Source organism: Arabidopsis thaliana, chromosome 4 (genome assembly GCF_000001735.4).
Source record: "Arabidopsis thaliana chromosome 4, partial sequence".
NCBI classification, from domain to species: domain Eukaryota; kingdom Viridiplantae; phylum Streptophyta; class Magnoliopsida; order Brassicales; family Brassicaceae; genus Arabidopsis; species Arabidopsis thaliana.
In genome coordinates this window covers 18,049,979-18,073,194 of record NC_003075.7, presented here as the reverse complement: position 1 = coordinate 18,073,194, position 23,216 = coordinate 18,049,979, and the positions used below count along the sequence as shown (strand labels likewise).

Sequence of the window (23,216 nt, the reverse complement as noted above, 5' to 3'; positions counted from 1 at the left end):
GGGTATCTTAATCGCGAGATTTTTTATTTTAATATCACGCTCGAATATACAATTCGGAATGTGCAGATGTTTTTTTTGAAGGCAATTTAGAAAAATAGACAAAAATCGAACAAACATATATAGAAATAGAGATCTAAATAAAAACATTTATTTTATTTCCTCTTGGAAACAAGGAAAAAATGAATTGGGGTGGGTGACGTGGCAGTCATACCCTTGCCACACCCTTCCTATACGCATATAAACAGCAGCTGCGAGGAGAGAGAGATTTCAGAGTATTTTCTAGGGTTTCGTTTTTTTTAAAGATTTAGAGAAAAAAGTGAGTTATTAAGAGATTCCAATCAAAATGAGCGGAGACAACGGCGGTGGTGAGAGGCGCAAAGGCTCCGTCAAGTGGTTTGATACCCAGAAGGGTTTCGGCTTCATCACTCCTGACGACGGTGGCGACGATCTCTTCGTTCACCAGTCCTCCATCAGATCTGAGGGTTTCCGTAGCCTCGCTGCCGAAGAAGCCGTAGAGTTCGAGGTTGAGATCGACAACAACAACCGTCCCAAGGCCATCGATGTTTCTGGACCCGACGGCGCTCCCGTCCAAGGAAACAGCGGTGGTGGTTCATCTGGCGGACGCGGCGGTTTCGGTGGAGGAAGAGGAGGTGGACGCGGATCTGGAGGTGGATACGGCGGTGGCGGTGGTGGATACGGAGGAAGAGGAGGTGGTGGTCGAGGAGGCAGCGACTGCTACAAGTGTGGTGAGCCCGGTCACATGGCGAGAGACTGTTCTGAAGGCGGTGGAGGTTACGGAGGAGGCGGCGGTGGCTACGGAGGTGGAGGCGGATACGGCGGAGGAGGTGGTGGTTACGGAGGTGGTGGCCGTGGAGGTGGTGGCGGCGGGGGAAGCTGCTACAGCTGTGGCGAGTCGGGACATTTCGCCAGGGATTGCACCAGCGGTGGACGTTAAAACCAACGCCGGTTACGCGGTGGAGAAGAGTGAGTTGGTTATCTCACAAGTGATCGGTTCTTTCTCCCGCCGCCTTCTATCTCTCTATTATCCACTTTTTGCTTATTATGATGGATCTCTATCTTTGTTAGTTGGTTTTTTCTTGATGGTTTCGGATTAGGACTCTTCTTTTGGTTTTGCTACTTATGGTTGGTTTTATTTATGGTACTTGTGATATGGGTGAAATGCTCTACTTGTTGCTCTGTTTCAAGTGTTCATAATATGCGAACAAATATTCTGGGTTTTGTTTCAGTCATCTGAATGAATCGTAAGATCTGGATACTTAAATCTTGAGAGATCATCGTTTTATGGTTGAATTATTTATGGATTATGTAACGATTCCCATAGATACAAAATCTATCTGCTCATGTTTTGCATTTAATGGCATTTAAGTTCCATGGACTGGAAGGAATTGAATACTAATTGCAGTCTCCATCATTCTCATTATTAGACTTTTTATCTTCGATGTCGTTTGTATTTTCAATCTTTTGTATATCTTCAGAAAATGTAATCTTCTCAACTTCTTTCCACCGTTTCATCATGATCACACTGGCATTTTACTGTAGCTCACACGATTCGGATTGGATTAAGTAAATAAAAGCAGATATGGGAAGATTTTAGATCTGTTGTTGTTGTTGTTACCTTGGAAATCGGAGTGCTCTCTATAAATTATCAACTTTTATCATGTTTGAACTTTCATGGTCCACAACCAAAATACCACGTGCGCATCGCTAAATGGATAACCGTAAAACCGGTTAATTTTCGGTTCACCAACCCAGTTTGGAACTAGAATAATCCGGTTTCGGTTTTATTGTTTCAAAGAAACAGAGAAGCTCTTCTCCTCTATCGACTACTCTCACTCTCTTTCTATTCTCTCTTCCGCCGCTTTTTCCATCGTTCGAAAGTAAAGTTGCTCGCTTTACTCGTTCAAGCATTCAACTTTAGAATCCGATCGAATCCTCCTGTAACAGCAATGATGAATCGGATCCTCTTGTTTATGATCCTGGCTTTTGTCTCATCTCTTTCAGGTCAATAATCGCTGTCTAATTCCTTGCTTCTTTATTGCTTGACTATCGAGTTTAACAATCTTTACACGATTTTGATTGAATTGGTTTCACATGGCAGAAGTTGAGCCAATTTCGTTCAAGATCACGAATCGTTGCCGGAACACGATATGGCCCGGTTTGCTCTCTGGTGCTAACTCAGCGCCGCTCCCCACAACTGGCTTTCGTCTCTCTAGAGGAAAATCTAAAACCGTCGCAATACCAGAGTCGTGGTCCGGTCGTCTCTGGGCACGAACCTTGTGTTCACAAGATCGGAGTTCCGGTTCTTTCGTCTGCTTAACCGGAGATTGCGGCTCGGGAAAAGTCGAATGTTCAGGCTCCGGAGCTAAACCTCCAGCAACTCTCGCCGAGTTTACTCTCAACGGCACAGGAGGACTAGATTTTTACGACGTTAGCCTCGTCGACGGTTACAATCTCCCGATGCTAATCTTGCCCAAGAAAATCGTCATTGGAGGATGCGGAGCCACCGGGTGTCTCGTGGACTTGAACGGCGCGTGTCCCAGAGACCTAAAGCTGGTGACGCGTGGGAATGGGAACGGTGTTGCTTGCCGTAGCGCGTGCGAGGCATTCGGAGACCCAAGGTATTGCTGCAGCGATGCGTACGCCACGCCGGACACGTGTCAGCCTTCGGTTTACTCGCTCTTCTTTAAGCATGCGTGCCCACGAGCATACAGCTACGCCTATGACGATAAGACGAGCACTTACACTTGCGCCACCGGAGCCGATTACTTCATCATCTTCTGTCCGCCACCGTATACAAGGTGAGATATTGACCGTTTTGCCCCTCTGTTCGCTTTGGAATATGCTAGGGATGTTTCTTGTTATTTAGTATATGAGCAGGAATCTAATCTGAGCCACACTGTTGATTATTATGGACTTTAGCTAACGTAGTTACTCGTTATGATTTGTAGTCTTTTAGATCATATGATCATCTTCTATAAGCATTTGATTAAGATTGTAGTGTCTACTAGAAGCATTTGGTATGATTATAAATGATTGTAAAGGTCTACTATAAGCATTTGGTATGAGAAAGTAGTGTTGATTAAAAGGGTTTTGTTTTAATGGTTGGAAAAGCGGGTAGCAACAGTTGGATTGAGTTCGACAAATATAGATTGAAGTGCTCCATTGTTATAAATGTACTTAGGTGTAATGAGCTTAGTAAGTTGTTGACTATGAGTTTTGTTTTGCAGCGAGAAGCTTTTAGGATCGAGGAAAGATGGTGCAACACTGCCACTAGTAAACAAGAGCATGATTCATTTGCCGCATCCGCACAGCAGCTGAGCCATCTTCTTATTATATGTCTTAAGTCCTTCTTACATCAGGTCCGTCTTACATGGGTACTCGCATTGTCTGTTGAGGTTACTATACTGTTTTCATTTCCTCTTTCTTGTTGCAGGCAGATAGAAAATTCATGTGTAGAAAAATGTCATTACGGTTAATACCAAGGTAGAATTACTTCTTTACTTGATAGAAAAATTCATGTGTAAATCTTTACTTGTTTTACACTTGTTACTTCTTTCGAAATTGTTCCAAGAATTGTTGTTTCTGTCCTCTGCTCTTTCTTTGTCAAACATAAGGAAGAAAGAAATCTATTTTGTCTAGTAATTTAAAATAGCAATAATTGGCCAGAAACGGATAAAGGGGTCGATAAAATTAGTCCCACAAGCCCATTTGCACAGCACGCTCGTCTGCAAAACCAAGGCTTACTACTACCTTTATCGTTCAATTTCTTAAGTTTTACACTTATACTCCTTTGGGCTAGCTTATTATTCTGTACCAAAATTTAGTTACTCCAATGTGAATTTGCCTTTTTGAGCATTGTTAATTTGCAAAGTAACAGAAAAAATAAAGAAAATTGTAATTTGCTTTTTGGGAATATATATACATCAGGCTTTTGTAGACTTACAAAAGTTCTTGGGAAAAAAATCGACATTTAAATAAAATGTAGTTTGTCAGTTACCTGGGCGAAGTTAAAAATATTGAAAAGATTTAGGAGTCAAAGACTCGGTCAGGGCCCAGCTCTCAATGGTAGTAGTGGCATGGGTGAGATAAGACTCTCTCTCTCGCTTTCTCTTGTTCCTCAAAAGACGAAAGACAGAAGAGAGTTATATCCTCTGTATTTCGCCACTAATTCTTCCAGCTGTGTTCTTCCATGTGTCACGATCTAACATCGTCACATTTTCATACATTGATCATCAACGGTTAGTGGCTCAAACCATACTAGTAGTCTCAGTAAATCCACAGTCTCCACCCTTAAAATAATCCTTCTAATAACAAAAACAAAGAAAGGGAATGTCAAAAATATGGCAGTAATTGGTTTACTTTTTATTTTACTTGTAAGTTGGTAGTTGGTACATAATCTTGTTTGTTTGGCTCTGTGCCAAAAGTTATGTTTCTCGTTATTATTTTTGGGGATAGTTAGTTTTCAGGGATTGTGAAAAATAAGCAATTATCACGATTCAAAACTCGAATTTCAAAGAAATTTGGGTTTAAAGTTATGTGGACTGTGGACAATCACAGAAATGAATATGCTTTAACATAGTTTCGGTAGGTCCCCCTTTTAGCCCCAAAGCTTCTCATCTTTCTTTGTCTTTTTCTTGTTGTGTTTTGAACGCGGGTCCACTTTCCACCTTCACATGGGCCGACTTTCAAGCCCAATTAGTGTGGGCTAATAACATAGTTTTTTTTTACACAGACAAAGCTCCTCAACCAATTGATACGAATAAATACGGCGTTGTCATCATAATTTTACACAAAATGAAAATGAATTTTAATTAATTTAGACATAGTAGTACTAGTATACACAGAAAATCATAACAATACAATTATATTTTTTTACAAGTGAAATAATAATGAATAATGATATTGAAAACCATTTGGTCCTATCTCTTCCTACCCATAAATCTTTTTTGTAGTTATTTTAACCCAATTAAAAAGATTCAATAATAAGTGCACAAGAGAAATTTTGTCAGGTTTCAGGCATAGAGCCCAGTAACACTCAATAACAAATTCAAGGAAAAAAATAACAAAACCCCATTTCAACTCAAATAGCTTCACAGTTTTACTAATCTCTCTCATCTTCTTCCCAACATCAAAGAAGACCTTTACTTCTGGTTAGAATAGACCAAGAACACTGAGTACGACAAAGAACCATGATGAATCTTTCTTCTCGTCGCGCCTCTTCCACTCTCACATTGAGCTTCACTGTTCTCCTTTTAGCTTCCACAGGTATAACCAGAAGAAGAAGAAGAGTCTCTCACTCACTTACTTCAAAGTCTATCACATCTACTTACACTCGTTTCAAAGTTTCATTTTTTTTAGTGATTTGTTTCTTTATCTTTTGGATGTTAAAAGGTTCGTATGGCTCAACATTCACATTCGCTAATCGGTGCGGCTACACCGTATGGCCTGGAATCCTATCGAATGCTGGCTCACCTACTCTCTCCACCACCGGATTTGAGCTCCCTAAAGGCACCTCTCGCTCTCTCCAAGCTCCCACCGGTTGGTCCGGTCGATTCTGGGCTCGTACCGGTTGCAAGTTCGACAGTTCTGGCTCCGGTACATGCAAAACCGGTGACTGCGGCTCCAACGCTGTCGAATGCGCCGGGCTTGGTGCCGCACCGCCTGTAACTCTCGCGGAGTTCACTCTAGGCACTGGCGGCGATGATTTCTACGACGTTAGTCTCGTCGACGGTTACAACATTCCGATGATAGTTGAAGTCGCCGGTGGATCTGGGCAGTGCGCTTCTACCGGATGCACTACGGATCTTAACATTCAGTGCCCTGCTGAGCTGCGTTTCGGCGACGGAGACGCTTGCAAAAGCGCGTGTTTAGCGTTTCGGAGTCCTGAATACTGTTGCAGCGGCGCGTATGCTACACCTTCTAGTTGTCGGCCTTCCGTGTATTCGGAGATGTTTAAAGCCGCGTGTCCTCGCTCCTATAGCTACGCTTACGACGATGCTACGAGCACTTTCACTTGCGCCGGTGGAGATTATACGGTGACGTTTTGCCCTTCTTCCCCTAGGTAAATACTTACTGATTATAATATTATCCATTTTTTAAGTTCCACAATTGCTGCGTTGCTTTGGCTTTGAAAAATTGAAACTTTTAGTATGTGTTAATGGGTTTCGTAATAATTAATCTTAAGATTTTGGGTTTGTGTTTTTTGTCGTTGGAAAAGCCAAAGTTTGTGTTTATCTTCTTTTCATAAACCATCATTTTATAGAGTCAAAAGATTCTCTTTGTTTTGTCAATAACGAGTAATTTAATCGAGAAAGTTTGTAGCAATTTTGTTTCAAGAATGACAAAAAATACCAAACTAGTTTGAAAACGCAAGTTGAAAGATTTGACATTGCAGTCATTTTGATTAGTGTTTGAATCATTTTGTGTATATACAGTCAAAAATCGACTAGCTACTCCCCTCCAGTGACAGACTCGTCGTCGACCTCACAAGGTTCCGATCCTGTGCCTGGTTCTGATACTGGTTACGCTGGTCAGGGTCAACAGACTCCAGGTCAAGGTAATGTGTACGGGTCACAGGGGACTGGGTCGGAGATGGGTACGGGTGAGACCATGTTACAAGACGGATCATGGATGGCTGGTTTGGCCATGGGAGAGGCAAGCAGACCAGCCGGCGTTTCATTGACAGTGCTGCTTGCTGCATTTACTTTTCCGTTTATTTTCTCGTAGCATCATCGTCTTTAGATTTGGTAGTCGTTTTGTTAGCATTGCCTTTGTTTAGTTTTTGTTGATACTCGATGATTATCGCTTAAGACTGCGACAATTTGGGTTTTAGGCTTTTAGGGTTTTGCATTGTAGCTTTGTCGTGTACGCGCGTGTTTGCTTGTATCATCTGTCATTGAAGATTGTTTATCATGTTCGAAATTGTGAGATATGCTTTGTGATTTAAAGAAAGATCTTTTGTGGCTTTAGATCTACCAAAGTGATGATTAGGCCACTAGAGTTAATTTCATATTTATTGTGTTTGGATGTTGGTAGGTGTATTTCTTTATTCTTAGAGAGTATAGTAACATTTAAGTGTATGATAATGTCGACAGAGGCAAGCTGGGGCTCACAGTTAATGGCTGTGTGATGTGAATGATTCCACTTTAGCTTTTTAAAGTTACTTTTGCAGGGATTCATGTTTGATTTGATGTTTCTACACTATCTCATAAAAAATTTATGAAAAAAGTTTGCCCACGCCACAAAGTCTCGTCTCTCCTTTTGACCCATTGTCACTTACTTTTGTCCCCACCAGTACATTCAATTTTGTTACTGGCCGAAATTTGCAAATTGAAAAATAGATATATTCCCTCTATTTGTACCTCAGTAAGATTTACACCATATCTTAAACATAGAGCCGTTAAGTTAGATTTGAAGCCTCACATGTTTGGTCTCAGGGCCTTGAGATAACGAGAAAGACGAATTAACCGTCTTACCTTGGTACATGATGCCAACTCTATACTCTCCCAAAAAGCCGAAGAAGCTAAAGGAACCATGGTCATCTGTCGTCGCCTTAACTTCACCAGTCTTCCATTCTAGAAGCTTCTGATCCACCACGTCTCCGGCTGGAAGGTTCCGGAATTTATCGTCAGTGAGGCACATTTGGTAACAGCCGTTTGGGTGAAGTGCGGTCCATAGCATTATACCGTTTACCGATGGGTGCGAGAATCCTTCACGTAACACTTGCTCCAAATAAATCGCCTGAAAACGTAACAAATTTCCGGTTACTTGCACCCAAGTATAATCAATGTGTACTCCAACCAGATTTTATCATCCTAACAGACATACCGTATTTCAGCCAAAATCAATTCGAAAAACCGTTAATAAACCGGCTAAAAATTGTAACCAAAACCAGATTCAAATTGCAAACTGAACTAAACCGGAAAACAGAGACTTGTGAACCTGAGAGCGGTGGTCGAGGCTGCTGCTGATATCAATCTCGGTGAGCCAGATTGGGAGCTGGAGCGTAGCGAGTTTATCGAGGATGGCTCTCATCAGCGCTACGTTTGGCGTCGTGAAGTGACCCTCGAGACCTATTCCGTCCATCCTTACGCCGTCGTACCGTTGGAGTTCCCTCACCCTCGCGATGTATTCGTCAACCGTTGACTTCTCGTCGCTGCAAGTCTCCACCACGTTGAAATCATTGAAGAACAGAGTCGCCAATGAGTCAATCTCACGAGCCGCGGCGAAGAATCCGTACGACGCGTTCTTCCCCAGTCGAGTCTCGTAGAAGTCAAAGTGAAGCATCTCGTTGCTCACGTCCCAATGCACGAACTCTCCTCTGTACCGAGTCATCAGACTCTTGATTCGCCGGTTAACCGCCGACCGGAGATCTTCGCCGGTTAGATTACGAACCCAATCGGGATTGTATTTGGGATCCTCCCAGAATATGTTGTGACCGCGAGCGATGATTCTGTTGGCTCTGACGAAATTCATCATCTTATCAGCCAATGTGTAGTTGAGTTTGCCTTGATCGGGCTCCGTCGCGTACCATTTCAGCTCGTTCTCGAATACCGTGGCGTCGAATCTCTTGACGAACCATTCCTATCAAAACAGAATCCGTTTGAAGAAGCAAAGACATTGTTGTTTTAGTGTAGACTTTAGCGAGTGTCTTTTACTTGGTAAGGAATGTTTCCAAGGATAGTTTTGGAGATGGCAGATCCAATGGAGAAGTCTTTAGAGATCTGCTCTACTGTCACCTCTGCTCCTTCAACGCTCTCTCCGTTTTCTTTTGACACGTGAATTGTCACTGCTCGTTTTCTCGCCTGAAAATAAGTGTTAAGGAGGAACCACATAAAGAATGTAGTTTGCGATTTTAACGTTAGAAATTAGTGTGTGTATTACGGTATTTATGAAGTAATCTTGGTTGTTCCTCCATTGCTCCTGCGTGAATGGCTGAAGAGAGGCACTCGTCACTTGTAATTGGATCTTACCATCGTCCTCTGATGTCTGCATTATCAGAAAATTTACAGTCTTTGGGATCATCTAAGCTAATGAGATACTTTTGAGCATATATAGAATCTACCTCAAAGAAGAGGATGGATTGTTTACAAGGAGAATCAAGAAGGAATCCTCCTTTGAGGAAAGACCAGCAACCATGTTTGGCAGTTACAGAACCGACGCAGTTTAATGTGGCGTTGTCTGCTCTCAGCCTTGCTCTTACATGAGCTGATGCAGCACCAGCCTCTATCTTCACCCATACTGTGTCCATCAGTCAGATCATCACATTCATTTCATCTGTTAACGAATATATAACATTCTAGAGATGAAAGCATGAAATGCTTAACTGGAGAAGCAATAGATGGTGTTCTGTGTGAGATTGTGCAATATGTAAGTTGGTGTGTAATGAGCACCAATGCCTGTGAGAGAGTCTTTGCCTGGGACGGAAGGCTTTTGGTCCTTCAGCATTCCTCCATTGTATAGTGGCTTCTCTGCTTCGGCTCTACACTGTTGCATTTCACATACCACATAATGTATATATACTTTCTATCTATGCGCAATTACATATCTTGTGAAATTGAATTAATAGCTCAAAGCTTTAAAAACCTCTGTGTAGGCAGTAGAGTCGTAGAAAGGTCCATCTATACCTGAAGAGTAAAAACATCATATATCAAGCTAAAATTCTGTATACATGTATGTTATATACTATGGTATGCTATAATATACTTGTGTGTACCATTTGACGAAGAAGCAAGAGTGAAGGCGGTGAGGAGAGAAAGGGCCAAGAGGATCAAACAACACATCGACGAACATTTCATATTCAAAACAAGAACACAAAATCCTGCGATAGGAAAAGAAAAAAAGAGAGAAATCAAGGGGATGAAACCAAGTGCCTTGATGCGGTTGGATAGGTGGTTAGGCCATTCTCTATTTGGGAGAGTTTCATTCAGAGAGGGAACAATATGTCAGAAACACTGAACCTATTGAGTGAGTTCACGTGATGATGTTGTTATATGCGAAGTGGTTTTTTTTGTCATGTGAAGTTGTGCTTTTATATAGATACTAGCCTATTAGAGTACCACGGGTTGATGCATGCTTTGGTTACAAGTTTCTTACCTAAATCTTACCATTTGCTTGTTTTGTGTTTGTGTGTGTGTGCGTGCAAAAAACTCTCACGCCTGCAAAATGCAAACTCACGCTACGATCCAGATTTGTTTTCTATAGGAGATGGATATATCTGATAATAAAAATATTGAATATAGTTTTTTACTTTATTATAAAATATATAATTAAAAGTTAGAGATTTTGAATTAACATATTTAGTTTGATTCGAAATTTAAATTTACAAGATTTTGTACTAATGTTTTTAATTTCTTATTTTATAGAACTCAAATATTTGGAAAACAATACAAAAGGAACCAATTACCATAACTAAAGAACCACCAAAATTTTAAAAATTAATTTTGTTAGTTGATACAAAGGGAAACCAATATTGTCGTCTATGCATTTTTAGATTACGTTGTTGTCAACATTTGGATATAAATTTGTACGAATTTAGCTAAATTTCATATCTTTAAAGTTTAAACTCTCAAAAGATTTCAAAGATTTAGCTTTACAAGTGACAATTGGGCCCAAGTTAACAAACGTATCTGCCCTTGTGATGCAGTCACACGCTCCTTAGGAGTTAGGACTATTACTCTTGCATGCGATGATTTGGGCTTTAATACGGCTAGTTGGGCTTTGAGAATTCTCTTATCAGACTTTCTTCGAAGCCCGTCTCAATGTCTTCGTGAATTTTTCTTTTAATACTGGTAAAAGAAACTATACTAATATTTTAATGCACATGAAGATAATAATACTCCTTTGGACGGTATAATACCTGTATACGTGACTAATCAACGAATTAAATTTGAGCATTGTGGTGGCGAGATCTTGGATCATCTTCGCTTGGCCGCTTGGGCGGTGGTCGTCGGCATCGTCACTAATTAATTATTGTGATTAAGAAAAAATGCTAAATTGAGTTTCGTCGTCTTCTGCTTCTGCTTAAGCTTCTTCATCATTTAGCTCCAGAGGCGGAGCTTTCTTCTCTCTCTGTGGACGACCATGGCGGCGGACGACGGCGACCCCACTAAATTCGCTGCAATCTACGACTCATCCTCTCCGTCACACCCTCTTCTCTCTAAACCCTCCACGTCCGCTCTCGATTCTCCGCGTCGAAGTGATCCCGAATCCGACCCAACTCAGTTTCTTCAGATCTCCTACAATTTTGGCCCAAGAACTTTCAAGGACATCCCTTTCCTACTTCTCTTCGATCTTCTCGTACTCTCCACCTTTGGTTTTGGAATCTTCTCCATTTTTCATAGAAATAACGATTACGGGAACTCCTCTTCCTTCACCTACGATTTCACCTCTAGCTCCTGCGTCAAAAATTCTACCTTTACGAAAATTTCGGATGGGTACTACTGGGCTTCTTCGAGTGTCATGTACGGCATGGTTTCTTCGTCTGATCCAGTCTTTGAGAAGGATTTGATCTGGACACTTGTTGTAACGCTTATTTTAAGCGTGCCCTTCTGTTTTAGCGTCCTGCTTTTGCTCAAACACTACACTAAGCAGATTGTTTATGCTTGTTTACCTCTCTTTGTCCTTTTTCCCATCTTTTTCAATGTCTATTGGTTTGTCGCCTGTACTCTTAGCTCTTCTTGTAGCGATGCCCTCCCTCTAGCTTACAGAATACTTGTCCTAGTCTTTGTTTTCTTGATCATCGGGATCATTGTCTGGATCATAGTAGCTAATTGGCACAGAATTGATCTTACTATCCAAATCATCAGTGTTGCATCTGATGCCTTGTCCAAAAATTTGAAACTTTTTGTTGTGCTGCCGCTGCTGACTCTCGGGTTAGTGGTGTACTATGCGCCGATTGTGGTGTTCTTGGTGTTTGCAAGGTTTAATGGGAAGTTTGTGCCGCGAGAGTTGGATGGTCAGTACTTTTGTGAGTGGAAAGAAGATTCTTGGGTTCCTGCGTATTACGCTCTTGCCATTTTAACGATGATCTGGTCTCTTGCTGTAATGGTGGAAATGCAAGTGTATGTGATAAGTGGAGCTATTGCTCAGTGGTATTTCTCCAAGGAAGACTCAATCCCTAAAAAATGCATCCGGAGTTCTTTGAGGTGACTCGCTGCCACATCTTTCTCTATTTTATTCTTGTTATCAATGAATTTGCTGTGCAGTTTCTCTTACAATCAATGGTGCTCTTAGTTCTAATATATGTTTTGTGTGATCGCGGGAGTTTTTGCTTTGAGTTCTCTTAGTTTTGTTTCCTCATAAAATATAATCTATGGTCATTCGAAGTATCCCTTGCTTGGCTTCGTTCTGGAGTATTCAGTGATTCTAGGTCATGGTATTCATAGTCTTGGCCTTATAGATTGGATATTGTATTGGAATCCATCATCTGAACTTGTTTGGTACTTTAAATGTGAAAAGAGACAACAGACAGTGGTATTTTTGAAAGGAGATTATAGCTTTGAGGATCCAAATTTGCATTAGTCTTCAAATCTGTTGTTGGTTTATGTCAAAGCATGTGTGAATCTTATTATTTTTTGTATCTGTCTCTTCAGGAATGCATTTGGTCAATCCTTTGGTACGATATGTGTATCAGGACTTCTCATATGCATTGTTCGTGTGGTCCGGGCAATTGTGGACAATGCAAGAGAAGAGAACACACAAGGAATAGTGAACATGGTTCTCCGTTGCTGTGCAAACGCCTTACTTGGTGCCCTTGACTATCTCAACAAGTTCACCATCAACTTTGCTGCAATAACAGGGGAAGCGTATTGCACCTCTGCGAAAATGACTTACGAGCTGTTAAGACGCAACCTACTGTCAGCTGTATTTGTCGAAACGGTTTCCACCAGAATCCTAACCGGAATAGTCTTTGTCCTGTCAGCCGCATATGCAGTCGCGGTAAGTATTATCTTCTGCTTGTCTCACCAACCAAGCATTTAATAATTGCCATAATGACTAATTCCGGGGTTTGATGATGCGCAAAAGCAGACATGGGCTGTTCTGAGAGGAGTGAGCAACCTGGGTATAGATTCGTACGTGGTGGCTGTACTGGCGTGGGTGTTACTGATTGTGATATTGGCTTTCTTTGTACATGTTCTTGACGATGTGATTGACACAATCTATGTCTGTTACGCGATTGATAGAGACAAAGGGGATGTATGTAAGCAGGAAGTTCACGAGGTTTATGTTCACTTGCCTATCAGCAGAAGCACAAGATCTTCTCTCATCCCAAATGCTCTTAATGCATAGCAGAAGATGATCCAACGTCTCTGCTTGTTGTATCTTTTTTTGTTTGTTAGCACCGTTGTAAATTCCTCTCTGGTGAACTGTGGTTTGTCTTCTTGGGGTTTATATTGATGTTTTGTAGAGTTATGGGGTAACAATGTTGAATAAAAGAAAGACTTTAGTTATAGGAATTACTGTAATGTGGTCTGTGTTTCTTTTATTCATTAATAAATCAACTTTGTTTTGCTTTTTATCAAAAACAACCATTGGGGCTAAATTGAAATAAACGTAAAACATTAGGGTCTAAAAGGAGAAAGTAAAAAAGTAAAGGGGATATTTAAAGAAGAACAATGTTATTATTATCGGTCTAAACTAAAATCTAAATCTTGCCTTCCTGACTTTCTCTCTACGACAGAATTTTTGAAGCTTCTCTCTGCTTATCGACACGATGGTTCTCGAGGTGATTTTCCAATTACTTGTGCTTATCTTCGTTGATGATCCACGTTGAATGCTTTTTCTCATCGATGATTTCTTGTTGTAGGCGACTATGATATGTATCGACAACTCCGAGTGGATGCGAAACGGAGATTACTCTCCGTCTAGGTTACAGGCGCAAACGGAAGCTGTTAATCTTCTTTGCGGAGCCAAAACCCAGGTAATAATTTACGTTTTTTCACTTGATTCGATTAGGGTTTTTGGGTTTGCGTGAGATTGTGATTTTTAGGGATCTTTCTTTTTTGCAATTGCAGTCGAATCCGGAGAATACGGTGGGGATTTTGACAATGGCTGGCAAAGGAGTTAGAGTATTGACTACTCCTACCTCTGATCTTGGCAAAATTCTGGCCTGTATGCACGGTATGTATCTCTCTCTCCAATCTTTCTATTTATTATTAGCTGTCTACTTAGAGCAATTAGAAAAAATCTGTTCTTTCTCTTTATCATTGAGTTTGACATCAATTTGCTACTTGCGTCATCTTTTCAGGCCTTGATGTGGGAGGAGAGATCAACTTAACCGCAGCTATCCAGATCGCCCAGCTAGCTCTTAAGCATCGCCAAAACAAGAATCAACGCCAAAGGATTATTGTTTTTGCTGGAAGGTACCGAATTGCTTTGTTTTTGCTGAGTAACTTTTGTATAGTTTTATACTGATGTTTTTCTTCTGCTTCTACTTTTTAGTCCAATCAAGTACGAGAAGAAGGCCCTAGAGATAGTTGGAAAAAGGCTGAAGAAGAATAGTGTCTCTCTTGATATTGTCAATTTCGGGGAGGATGATGATGAGGAAAAGCCTCAGAAACTCGAGGCGCTCCTTACAGCTGTGAATAACAATGACGGTAGCCACATTGTTCATGTTCCTTCTGGAGCCAATGCTCTCTCAGATGTGCTTCTCAGGTACCATCCCTTTTCTTCTTTTTTTCTAGGTTATGTAGATTGTAAAAGGAACAGTTTCAACAATATCCGGCTTGGTAGGTGCACTTCATGTGGTTTTGTGTGTTTAGGTCTTTTGAGCTCTCTAGTCTTGCTTTTTATCAATGCTGCAACAAAACATTTAGACAGTGATTTGAATCATAGATAGTGTTTTAACTTTTAAATTTTCTTCCAGCACACCTGTATTCACGGGTGATGAGGGTGCAAGTGGCTATGTTTCTGCGGCAGCTGCTGCAGCGGCCGCAGGTGGGGACTTCGACTTTGGTGTGGACCCAAATATCGATCCAGAACTTGCTCTTGCCCTTCGGGTCTCCATGGAGGAGGAGAGAGCAAGACAAGAAGCTGCTGCCAAGAAGGCGGCCGATGAGGCAGGTCAGAAAGACAAAGATGGGGACACAGCTTCCGCCTCACAGGAGACAGTTGCTAGGACAACTGACAAGAACGCTGAACCAATGGTTAGTTGTTACTTAAAATTGAGTGTAGCATTCTTATATAGTCACAGGCGGAGAGATTGTTAATCATACAACCTTTTGTGGCAGGATGAGGACAGTGCGTTGCTAGATCAGGCAATTGCTATGTCTGTTGGTGATGTGAATATGTCAGAAGCGGCTGATGAGGACCAGGATCTGGCTTTAGGTAAGTAGAACAGTGTGGTAAAAGTATATCCATGGCAATCAAAATTGGCATTTTTCTTATATTTTTTTATACTCCATGTGCAGCTCTGCAAATGTCAATGAGTGGGGAAGAGTCAAGTGAAGCTACAGGTGCTGGAAACAACCTCTTGGGAAATCAAGCCTTCATATCGTCTGTTCTCTCATCGGTAAGCCTACATAAACCTTAGTCAGTTTTTTTCACAAGCAAAATGAAAGAGAAAAGTAGTAGGGTTAGCTTTGGTACTAAGACTTTGTGTACACGCAGCTTCCTGGGGTGGATCCAAATGATCCGGCAGTTAAAGAACTACTAGCGTCTCTGCCAGACGAGTCAAAGGTGTGTCTTTGTTGATGTTTATGATTACATCTTTTTGTTATTTGAAAAAGAAGATTCTGATAAATGTATATGGTTAAAATGACAGCGTACCGAGGAGGAAGAGAGTAGTAGCAAAAAAGGCGAGGATGAGAAGAAGTGAAGAAGGATCTGAGAGTCTCAATAAAAATTCCTCTTGTTTCTTTGGTTTGATAGAGATTGGAACTGAATTTAACTAATCTCTCTGCCTTGTGAAATTTGTTTTTTTCTCTCTCTCTCGCCTTTTTATAATGTTGTTATTGTACGAGTCAAGGACTAGCTTCCTTCTTAATTTTTATTGGACTTTATGTCAATGGGCTCTTAGAAAGTAAGCCTATTTGTTACAGGTCTCTCGATCAATTCAGTAGAATAGCGAGTCCTAAATTCGTAATGAACCTTGCACAAGTGTCAAATCTGAAATATTCTTACGACAGTGCAAAAAGTCTACATTGGTAATTAAATTTTGCTCACATTTCTGCGAAGTTATGTTTTTCTCCAAGTAATTAAAGTCCCACGTGGCAGTTAGGTACTTAATTCCTTTGTTCTACTGTTGGCTCGTTTTTTTGTTCTTTGCAATCTAATTTTTATATGCGCTTATTAGTCTGCTAATTGCAATCTATTTGCATTATTTAATTTATATTTATCCCAAGATATGTGTATTTGTCTGCTAATTGCCACATGCGAGCTGTAGTTTTGATCATCTACGTACGTGTAAACTATGCTACACAAACAAATTGAATTGCTAAATATGACTATCGTTAAAGACTTTTTATTGGGGAAACTTATTAGTGACGAAATTTCTTTGTTCCCTTTTAGAGCAAGAAAGGGAAAGACAAAAAGAGTCACAAGACTCACAAACTATAACATAAAAAAAAAGAAAGAAGAAAAACTGATAGAAGCTTCTATTGCATCTACCTAACACCTTTTGAAAAAGTCGTTTCTTTACAAATGAAAATGAATAATATTAGAAAGAAGAAGGAAGAGGAGGCAGGTGCGTCTGTCTTTGTTCACTTGTGTCTGTGTGTGTGGTCATCCTTTTGTCCTTTTCCCCTTTTTCCTTATCTTCAGTTCTCACCACTCCTCCTCTCCCATCTCTTTCATTTCCAAAATATCATCCTCCTCTATCAACTTCTACATGTTTTTTTTTGTTATTCCTTCACTTTCATAATATTTACCCAACCACTGTTAAATCTCGATGTTCGAAATTAATCAAACGTTCTCAACTTTATTTTAGACTTCAACTGATTTTGTTTTTTTTTCCAACTTTAAATTTGTTTCATTAGTTGATGCAACCTGAGAAAACTCTTATTGATTCCATTATTGTTGAGTTTGTATCTTCATCAGAATATGATATATATCAAGCCCCAGTGCTAGTGACAACAACTTGTCATTTGGTGATCATATAATTTCTCAAGTGATTATACCAGTTTTTGAGATCTTACCAATTTTTGGCCAAAACAAAAAAACAAACACACAACTGGAGTATATAACCATTTGATCAATTTTAAAACTAAATCTAAATATATACGAGGAAATAATATACTGCTCTATTGGGATTTGAGATGATAATTAATGTAGTAGCTAGAGAGGGTTTTTGTAGTGTTGAGGAGAGGATATCAACGAAGGAACATGTACAACACCGATTTTACCAAGCATCTTACGATAGAACAATGTTTAAGTTTACGAGTCGCTACTCTTTCTAAATTCAACCATGTGGCTACATTCAATGAAACTCCTATACATAATTTTTATATGCATGCATGCATAAATATATTATGTGGTATATGGATATACAGTATATGTATGTTATGCATTCATGTGTAATATGTATGTATGTATGTATGTATGTATGTATGTATGCAGATGTAGATCGCTTGCAAGTGGACAAAAGATGAGGAAAGGTTGGTATATAGGTTGGTAGGGAGATGGGTAGTGAGAAATAAATAGAGTTTGGTAGAAGAAAGGGTCCATTGGTTGTTGCTTCCTTTCCTTCATTTATGGTTTTCATTATTTTCTTTTTCTTTTTCACATATCTCTTTCTTTCCTTTTTTTATCTTAAAAACATTTAAGTTTTCTCCTACCTCCTTCTCTTACAACTTTTCTATTCCTGCCAAATTAACTACAAACCTCACTTTCCACTTGTCATGAAACATTTTCGATTTATCTTCTGTTTCACGTTCTTCTCCTAGATCTTTAATTATAGATCTTAACAAGGTATCATCTATACCAGTACAATCTAAGTATTATGTGATCAAGTATCTTTGCCATACTCGTAATCTTTTTTCTCCTTATTTGGCTTATCTCCAACATTGGATAACGAGTTATTTGGGCAACCAACCTAATCTTACCTCATAAACTGATAATCTTAATCGTATACAAATTAATTACAATAGAGCTATACGATCTAATGATCTATATTTTTATCACCGATCGTCTAGATCCGGTATTTAATATTTATGCCAATGGAGTTAATTTGTAAAAGAGAAAAAAAAACAAATTCTATATATTATAATTCACCAGTTAAATTTCTCATACAAGTTGAAGATATACTTTCAAATTATCTAGGCAAAAGTTTTGTACAGTTACGCCTAAAATTTGACAATATTATTTCATCTCCAAGCTTCGAAAGCCCAAAAGAGAAGTGGTCTCTTTCTTTGCCAACCCTAAAAAATCAAATCCATTGCTCATGTCACTCCCCTTGCTGCTACCTCCGACTACATCGCATCTCATTCTTCCGCATCTGCACTCCATGCCGTTTATCATCCCTAAGCTGCACTTGAAACAACGTGGCGTTGTTGACTTTCCATGCCCTTGAAGACGATCAACATCATCAGGAAGACTGATTCTGAGCTCAAGATTCAAATCTGGGAACTTTTCTTGAACTGGGCACTCATCTTTTTCTTCTTTGAACGTAAGCATTGAGATTTTCTCTGATTTTCCCGGAAAGCTTATACTTTCATGGAACGTTTCGACCTTTGGAGCAGAAGTGAATGAGATATTAATGGTATTACTCGTAACTGGTTCTAGTTGTGTAGGTTTAGAATCTTGAGAAGCTGATGATTCTTGGATTGGTCTATGACTCGTTGGATCAATCCCTCTGTTTATAAGCTTTCTTCGTATATGCGTGTTCCAATAGTTCTTTATCTCGTTATCTGTTCTTCCCGGTAATCTCCCGGCAATAAGCGACCATCTATATATCATCAACAAAAAATAACATCATTTAGATAGATTGAAAACTCCAAGATTTTCATTTTGTATAAATTAAAACGATACTAGTTTTTTTTGTTTTTTTTTGGGTATAAACGATACTAGCTAGTTAAATAAGCCCATATTTAGAGAGTATAGTACTCACTTGTTGCCAAGAAGGCTATGGAGCTTGATGATGAGTTCGTCTTCTTCCTCGGTGAAGTTTCCACGCTTAAGGTCAGGCCGGAGATAGTTGATCCACCGGAGACGGCAGCTCTTGCCACAGCGAAGAAGTCCGGCGGCTTTGGGGAGAGATCTCCAGCAGCCTTCTCCATGAGCTTTAATGTAGGCGACGAGCCTCTCGTCCTCTTCTTTCGTCCATGCTCCTTTGTTTGTGTGAGCTTTCTCACAGCACGGTGACCTTCCCATACTTTTATGTTTACTTTCTTTCTTGTGGTTTAGATCTTATTTCGTCTCAAAATCTTATATATAGGCAGATCAATTCTACTTGTTATTTTATATTGAGGGATTGGCTTTTAGCGAGGGTTTTGGCTAAAAGGGTATAAAGGGATTAAGTTGTTTTTTTGTGTAGTGGAAGAGGATTGAAGCATTTGGTGGGGCACTTGGATTTTGGGTTTGGTTGAAGGTTCAAAGCTTTGGTGTATAGTTTATATAGGGTTTTGACTTAAAGCTAGAGAGGAATATACACACATATATATATATACACAAATGCTTCTAGATGATAGAAAAGGAGAGAGAAAGAGAGTTGAACTTATAATTGCTTCTAGATGTGAGTTGGTGGGATGGATTTGAATGAGTAGTGTATGGTGGCCTTTCGTTTTGGTACAATAAGTGAGAAGCTTGACATATATGGCATCATAGTCTTTTGATAAAGCTATGACATTTTTTTAATAATCATGACAACAAATTTAATATTTCTCACTTAAATATATATATATATATATATATGTAATCAAAGAAATTTCTCGTGTTCGTATATACATAAACCAAAATTATTTAGCTACTTCTTTAATTTTTTTTCTTTCTTTTTTTACTTTGCAACAAGTTTTATTTAGTACAAAATATAAACCAACTCTGTCAAGAAATTAATCAATACATGACAATTCGAGTATTCGACTGTGTACATTTATTGACAAATCGTCTTTTAACTTCGACCGATTTAGTACAAACAGTAATTTATTTTTATTTTTTTGGAGTCTCTTACCTATCGTATGAATTAAGTTTGTAGTAAAACTTAGGCGGGTGAAAATTAATGTAGAAAACCTAAAATTCAGTAAAACAAAAAGTTTGTGAATGGCTTTTATCGCCAGATATTATAGGTCACAAGTAAAAATTTGGGTCTAACAAAGGAAGGGGAAACTTGAATAATTTGGTAGCAATAACGAAGAGAAGATATAATGAAGTAGTGGAGGTAGGTGGTAAAGTTAATGAGTGTTTTTTGGACAAGTGCAGGTCAACTATATAGCCTATGAGGTTTTTGTTGTACTGGTCAACAGTCTTTTCTCTAATATATAGACTGCACTGGATTAGTTATTGTTTTTTTAATCAATAATATATCTAGAACTTAACCCTAATACAATCACTTGCTAATTAAACAAAGCATTATCAAATAACTAATTATATGTGTGGGCAGGATAACTTGTAACTTATATATGGTTTTCAAATTACTCTCACCAAATGACAAGCACTTCATGTTTAAAATATTTGTGATGATGCTCATGTTTCTTTAATATTTCAGTATAAAAACAATACAACAAGAACCACCATGACACATACATATAAATTAGAAATATACATATATGATAAACTATTTGAATTAAAGAATGTGCCTTCTAGAACCTTGACTTAGAATGGTTTTCTCTAACCAACTTCTATTTCTTTCATATTAGAGACTTGAAAAATCAAGACTTATTAAGAGATATTTTTTTAATAATGTTGAACTCTAACTGGACGGAATATTATTATAGCACTAATCGTATCTATATTTTTAGAATACGATCGACAACACTAATCATATACGTATGTAGTAATTCGTATGTCAGGAGAATAGTTGAAGAATAGAACACATAACAGTATATAGGAGAGAATAATTAAACTATAGTATCTACTGTGTACTGTCCATGTATGCTAAACAAAAAAAGTTGAACTTAATTGTGAAATTTGGTAAGTTAGGTGGAAAATGTGAGAAGAAACGAAAAAGAATAATGGTTTATTGAAAAAGATGAAAAAACCGAAAAAGAGAGAGAGAGAGAGAGAGAGTAGTTGAATTTCAATTTGTTTAATCTATTGGTACAAAATCACTCACCTCATGCATGATGATGGCCCTCTTCTAGAAGGTTAGGTTCTTAGCTAAAGGCCAAGATTCTTCAATTCATCAACAAAAGTTTACGTCCATTTACATCTGAATCAAAATTAAACCCCAATCAGTCAGTTTTTCACATTCACTATTTATACCCAATTAACTTATTTACTGCTCTTTCTTTTTTCTTGCAACTAAATTGTAAGAGACAAATTCGTAATATTGTTTTATGAAAAACCAAATGCAGCAACACTACATGCAAAACGTTTTTTAACATCATGGGAGAATAATAGTTCTCCAGGTGAATTATTCTCTCTGTTGTTTTTTTTTGTTTTTTTGTTTTAGGAATAATATGTTATTACTTGTTAGTAGTACTACTAATGGGATTGTAAATGACGTGGAGGAAATAGCGATGTGCTATAATATAAAAGCAAAACTTGTGTCACAAATATAATATAGAAGCGAAATCACAATGTACTGATTAATTTGGCATTTTCTTTAAGTAAATATACTGATATTAAAAAAGAGTAGGATAATTATATTATTTAGGTTGCTGCCAAAAACAAAAAAAAACTATATATTATTTAGGTCCGTATGCGGTTGGGACGTGGGATTTGGTTCACCTTCCACTTTATTATTATTGTTTTAATAATGGATTCATTTGTTTGATATTTAATTTCAACTTTGCGTATTCAGATACAAGAATTAAGATCACCTTGATCTCAAGGTAAAGATTAGATTTTATTGACGACCAAAGAATAAGTTAAGTTTTCCATAATAGTTGAGTTGTGATAAACTGATAGAGTCTTTAATTTCAGAAGAGTAAGATGCTACTATGATCTGTTTCCCTTACGAGACGTGAAAATAAGGTGGATGGTTGGTGACGGTGGATGATTAATTATACACATAACTTGTCACACCACACCATTTGTAAAGAGTGGAATATAATAGGGATAGAGAGGTCCATATCCACCAATGTATATAAATGTGAAGGTATTTAATTGTGCGTCTACATTTTTATTTCTTAAGTTGAGATTTTTTCATTTCTTTGCCGAGCCTTTTCTTGTTTGTTACATTTTTCTTTCTTCTTGTTAATTGGTAAATACAAACCACTATCGTGGAAAAAGAGATATAACAATACGATAAGCCAAATTATCAAAAGAAAACAAAGATAAGCCAAATTAACCGAACCAACTATGACAAAGTTTCTAAGAGAATGATCTTGAGTTTAACGAATAAACTAGATTCGAAATTAGATTCCCCGCGCAATCTTATACTATAATTTGTGTTGGAAAATCCTTTTTCTTTGATATTTAATATAAAGACGAAACTTGAGGAAGAAGAAACAAAAATATATATGGTCTTTCACGACATGTAACAAATTTTTTTGAAGCAAATACATATTTCCGCTGGCAGATAGTTTCAATGACAAAAAAACAGTCATAAGGAACGAACGCAAGCTTCGGGTATGCAGATTATATGATTGATATTAATTAAAGTTTTTTGTTTGAAGTGGAATGAAATTGTAACTTTTTGATACCAAAAAAACAAAAAAATTGCAAACGAGACTCTTACGACAGTAAAATGAAAAAGAACAATTACTCGTTCATGAGTGGGTGTGGCCTTGGTAAATCATAATTCATAATAGTGATCACTAGTGTCGTCCCTGGTTTTCATTAAGTATGGAATTGGAATCAAATTAGTGTCCCAGACTATAAATTCCAACCAAACAAAATAAAGAGGTAATTGCATTTTCCATTATTTTTTGTAATATAAATGATCTATGTAATCTACTTAACAAAGATGTCTTGTTTTAGAAAAAAAGTAGTAGAAGAAGAAAAGACAACCAAATCTCTACCGAACCACATGAAAAACCAAATCTCTACCTTAAATTGTTTATATATATATTAACGTATATACATGTCATTGAGTAGTTTATATATACAACGAAAGTGAAGCGCTCTACAACTAATGGGCTTTAAAATCTCTATGAAAG

General features: G+C 38.4%; 7 protein-coding genes and 1 long non-coding RNA gene across 11 annotated transcripts; 5 read left to right on the top strand and 3 right to left on the bottom strand.

Annotated features, from left to right (window-relative positions):
- The first annotated feature begins 12 nt into the window (after positions 1-12).
- On the top strand, positions 13-1,746 carry GRP2 (glycine rich protein 2). Its single transcript, NM_120029.3, has one exon. The coding sequence runs from the start codon at positions 344-346 to the stop codon at positions 953-955; it is 612 nt and encodes a 203-aa protein (NP_195580.1). The 5' UTR covers positions 13-343; the 3' UTR covers positions 956-1,746.
- AT4G38670 (Pathogenesis-related thaumatin superfamily protein) lies at positions 1,665-3,731 on the top strand. 3 transcript variants are annotated; one of them, NM_001125668.2, is made up of 4 exons: positions 1,665-2,022; positions 2,120-2,819; positions 3,249-3,380; positions 3,455-3,731. In NM_001125668.2, the coding sequence occupies exons 1-3, from the start codon at positions 1,968-1,970 to the stop codon at positions 3,337-3,339; spliced, it is 846 nt and encodes a 281-aa protein (NP_001119140.1). In that variant the 5' UTR covers positions 1,665-1,967; the 3' UTR covers positions 3,340-3,380; positions 3,455-3,731. The 3 variants fall into 3 exon arrangements, with proteins under 3 accessions (NP_001119140.1, NP_195579.2, NP_001320161.1); NM_120028.5 differs by having other exon boundaries at positions 3,249-3,731; NM_001342509.1 differs by having other exon boundaries at positions 1,826-2,819; positions 3,249-3,712.
- Positions 3,732-4,901: 1,170 nt separating this feature from the next.
- Positions 4,902-7,165, top strand: AT4G38660 (Pathogenesis-related thaumatin superfamily protein). Of its 2 annotated transcripts, NM_120027.4 has the most exons (3): positions 4,902-5,286; positions 5,413-6,082; positions 6,456-7,165. In NM_120027.4, the coding sequence occupies exons 1-3, from the start codon at positions 5,211-5,213 to the stop codon at positions 6,745-6,747; spliced, it is 1,038 nt and encodes a 345-aa protein (NP_568046.1). In that variant the 5' UTR covers positions 4,902-5,210; the 3' UTR covers positions 6,748-7,165. The 2 variants fall into 2 exon arrangements, with proteins under 2 accessions (NP_568046.1, NP_001031809.1); NM_001036732.1 differs by lacking the exon at positions 4,902-5,286 and having other exon boundaries at positions 5,322-6,082; positions 6,456-7,018.
- Positions 7,166-7,169: 4 nt separating this feature from the next.
- Positions 7,170-10,029, bottom strand: AT4G38650 (Glycosyl hydrolase family 10 protein). Its single transcript, NM_120026.5, has 8 exons — positions 9,737-10,029; positions 9,607-9,647; positions 9,348-9,507; positions 9,086-9,261; positions 8,905-9,009; positions 8,679-8,825; positions 7,963-8,604; positions 7,170-7,761 (listed from the first exon to the last, which is right to left on the bottom strand). The coding sequence occupies exons 1-8, from the start codon at positions 9,816-9,818 to the stop codon at positions 7,426-7,428; spliced, it is 1,689 nt and encodes a 562-aa protein (NP_195577.2). The 5' UTR covers positions 9,819-10,029; the 3' UTR covers positions 7,170-7,425.
- An 818-nt stretch (positions 10,030-10,847) lies between these two features.
- On the top strand, positions 10,848-13,581 carry AT4G38640 (Plasma-membrane choline transporter family protein). Its single transcript, NM_120025.3, has 3 exons — positions 10,848-12,167; positions 12,615-12,960; positions 13,051-13,581. Exons 1-3 carry the CDS (start codon positions 11,104-11,106, stop codon positions 13,309-13,311), a joined length of 1,671 nt encoding a protein of 556 aa, NP_568045.1. The 5' UTR covers positions 10,848-11,103; the 3' UTR covers positions 13,312-13,581.
- A 15-nt stretch (positions 13,582-13,596) lies between these two features.
- RPN10 (regulatory particle non-ATPase 10) lies at positions 13,597-16,207 on the top strand. The gene is made up of 10 exons (NM_120024.3): positions 13,597-13,747; positions 13,829-13,942; positions 14,037-14,142; positions 14,270-14,384; positions 14,464-14,676; positions 14,888-15,167; positions 15,252-15,348; positions 15,432-15,532; positions 15,631-15,699; positions 15,785-16,207. The coding sequence occupies exons 1-10, from the start codon at positions 13,736-13,738 to the stop codon at positions 15,836-15,838; spliced, it is 1,161 nt and encodes a 386-aa protein (NP_195575.1). The 5' UTR covers positions 13,597-13,735; the 3' UTR covers positions 15,839-16,207.
- Positions 16,208-18,154: 1,947 nt separating this feature from the next.
- On the bottom strand, positions 18,155-19,835 carry MYB4 (myb domain protein 4). Its single transcript, NM_120023.3, has 2 exons — positions 19,067-19,835; positions 18,155-18,904 (listed from the first exon to the last, which is right to left on the bottom strand). The coding sequence occupies exons 1-2, from the start codon at positions 19,327-19,329 to the stop codon at positions 18,319-18,321; spliced, it is 849 nt and encodes a 282-aa protein (NP_195574.1). The 5' UTR covers positions 19,330-19,835; the 3' UTR covers positions 18,155-18,318.
- Positions 19,836-22,335: 2,500 nt separating this feature from the next.
- On the bottom strand, positions 22,336-22,574 carry AT4G09725. Its single transcript, NR_142301.1, has one exon. It is a non-coding gene; the product is annotated as an other RNA (long non-coding RNA).
- Positions 22,575-23,216: the final 642 nt, after the last annotated feature.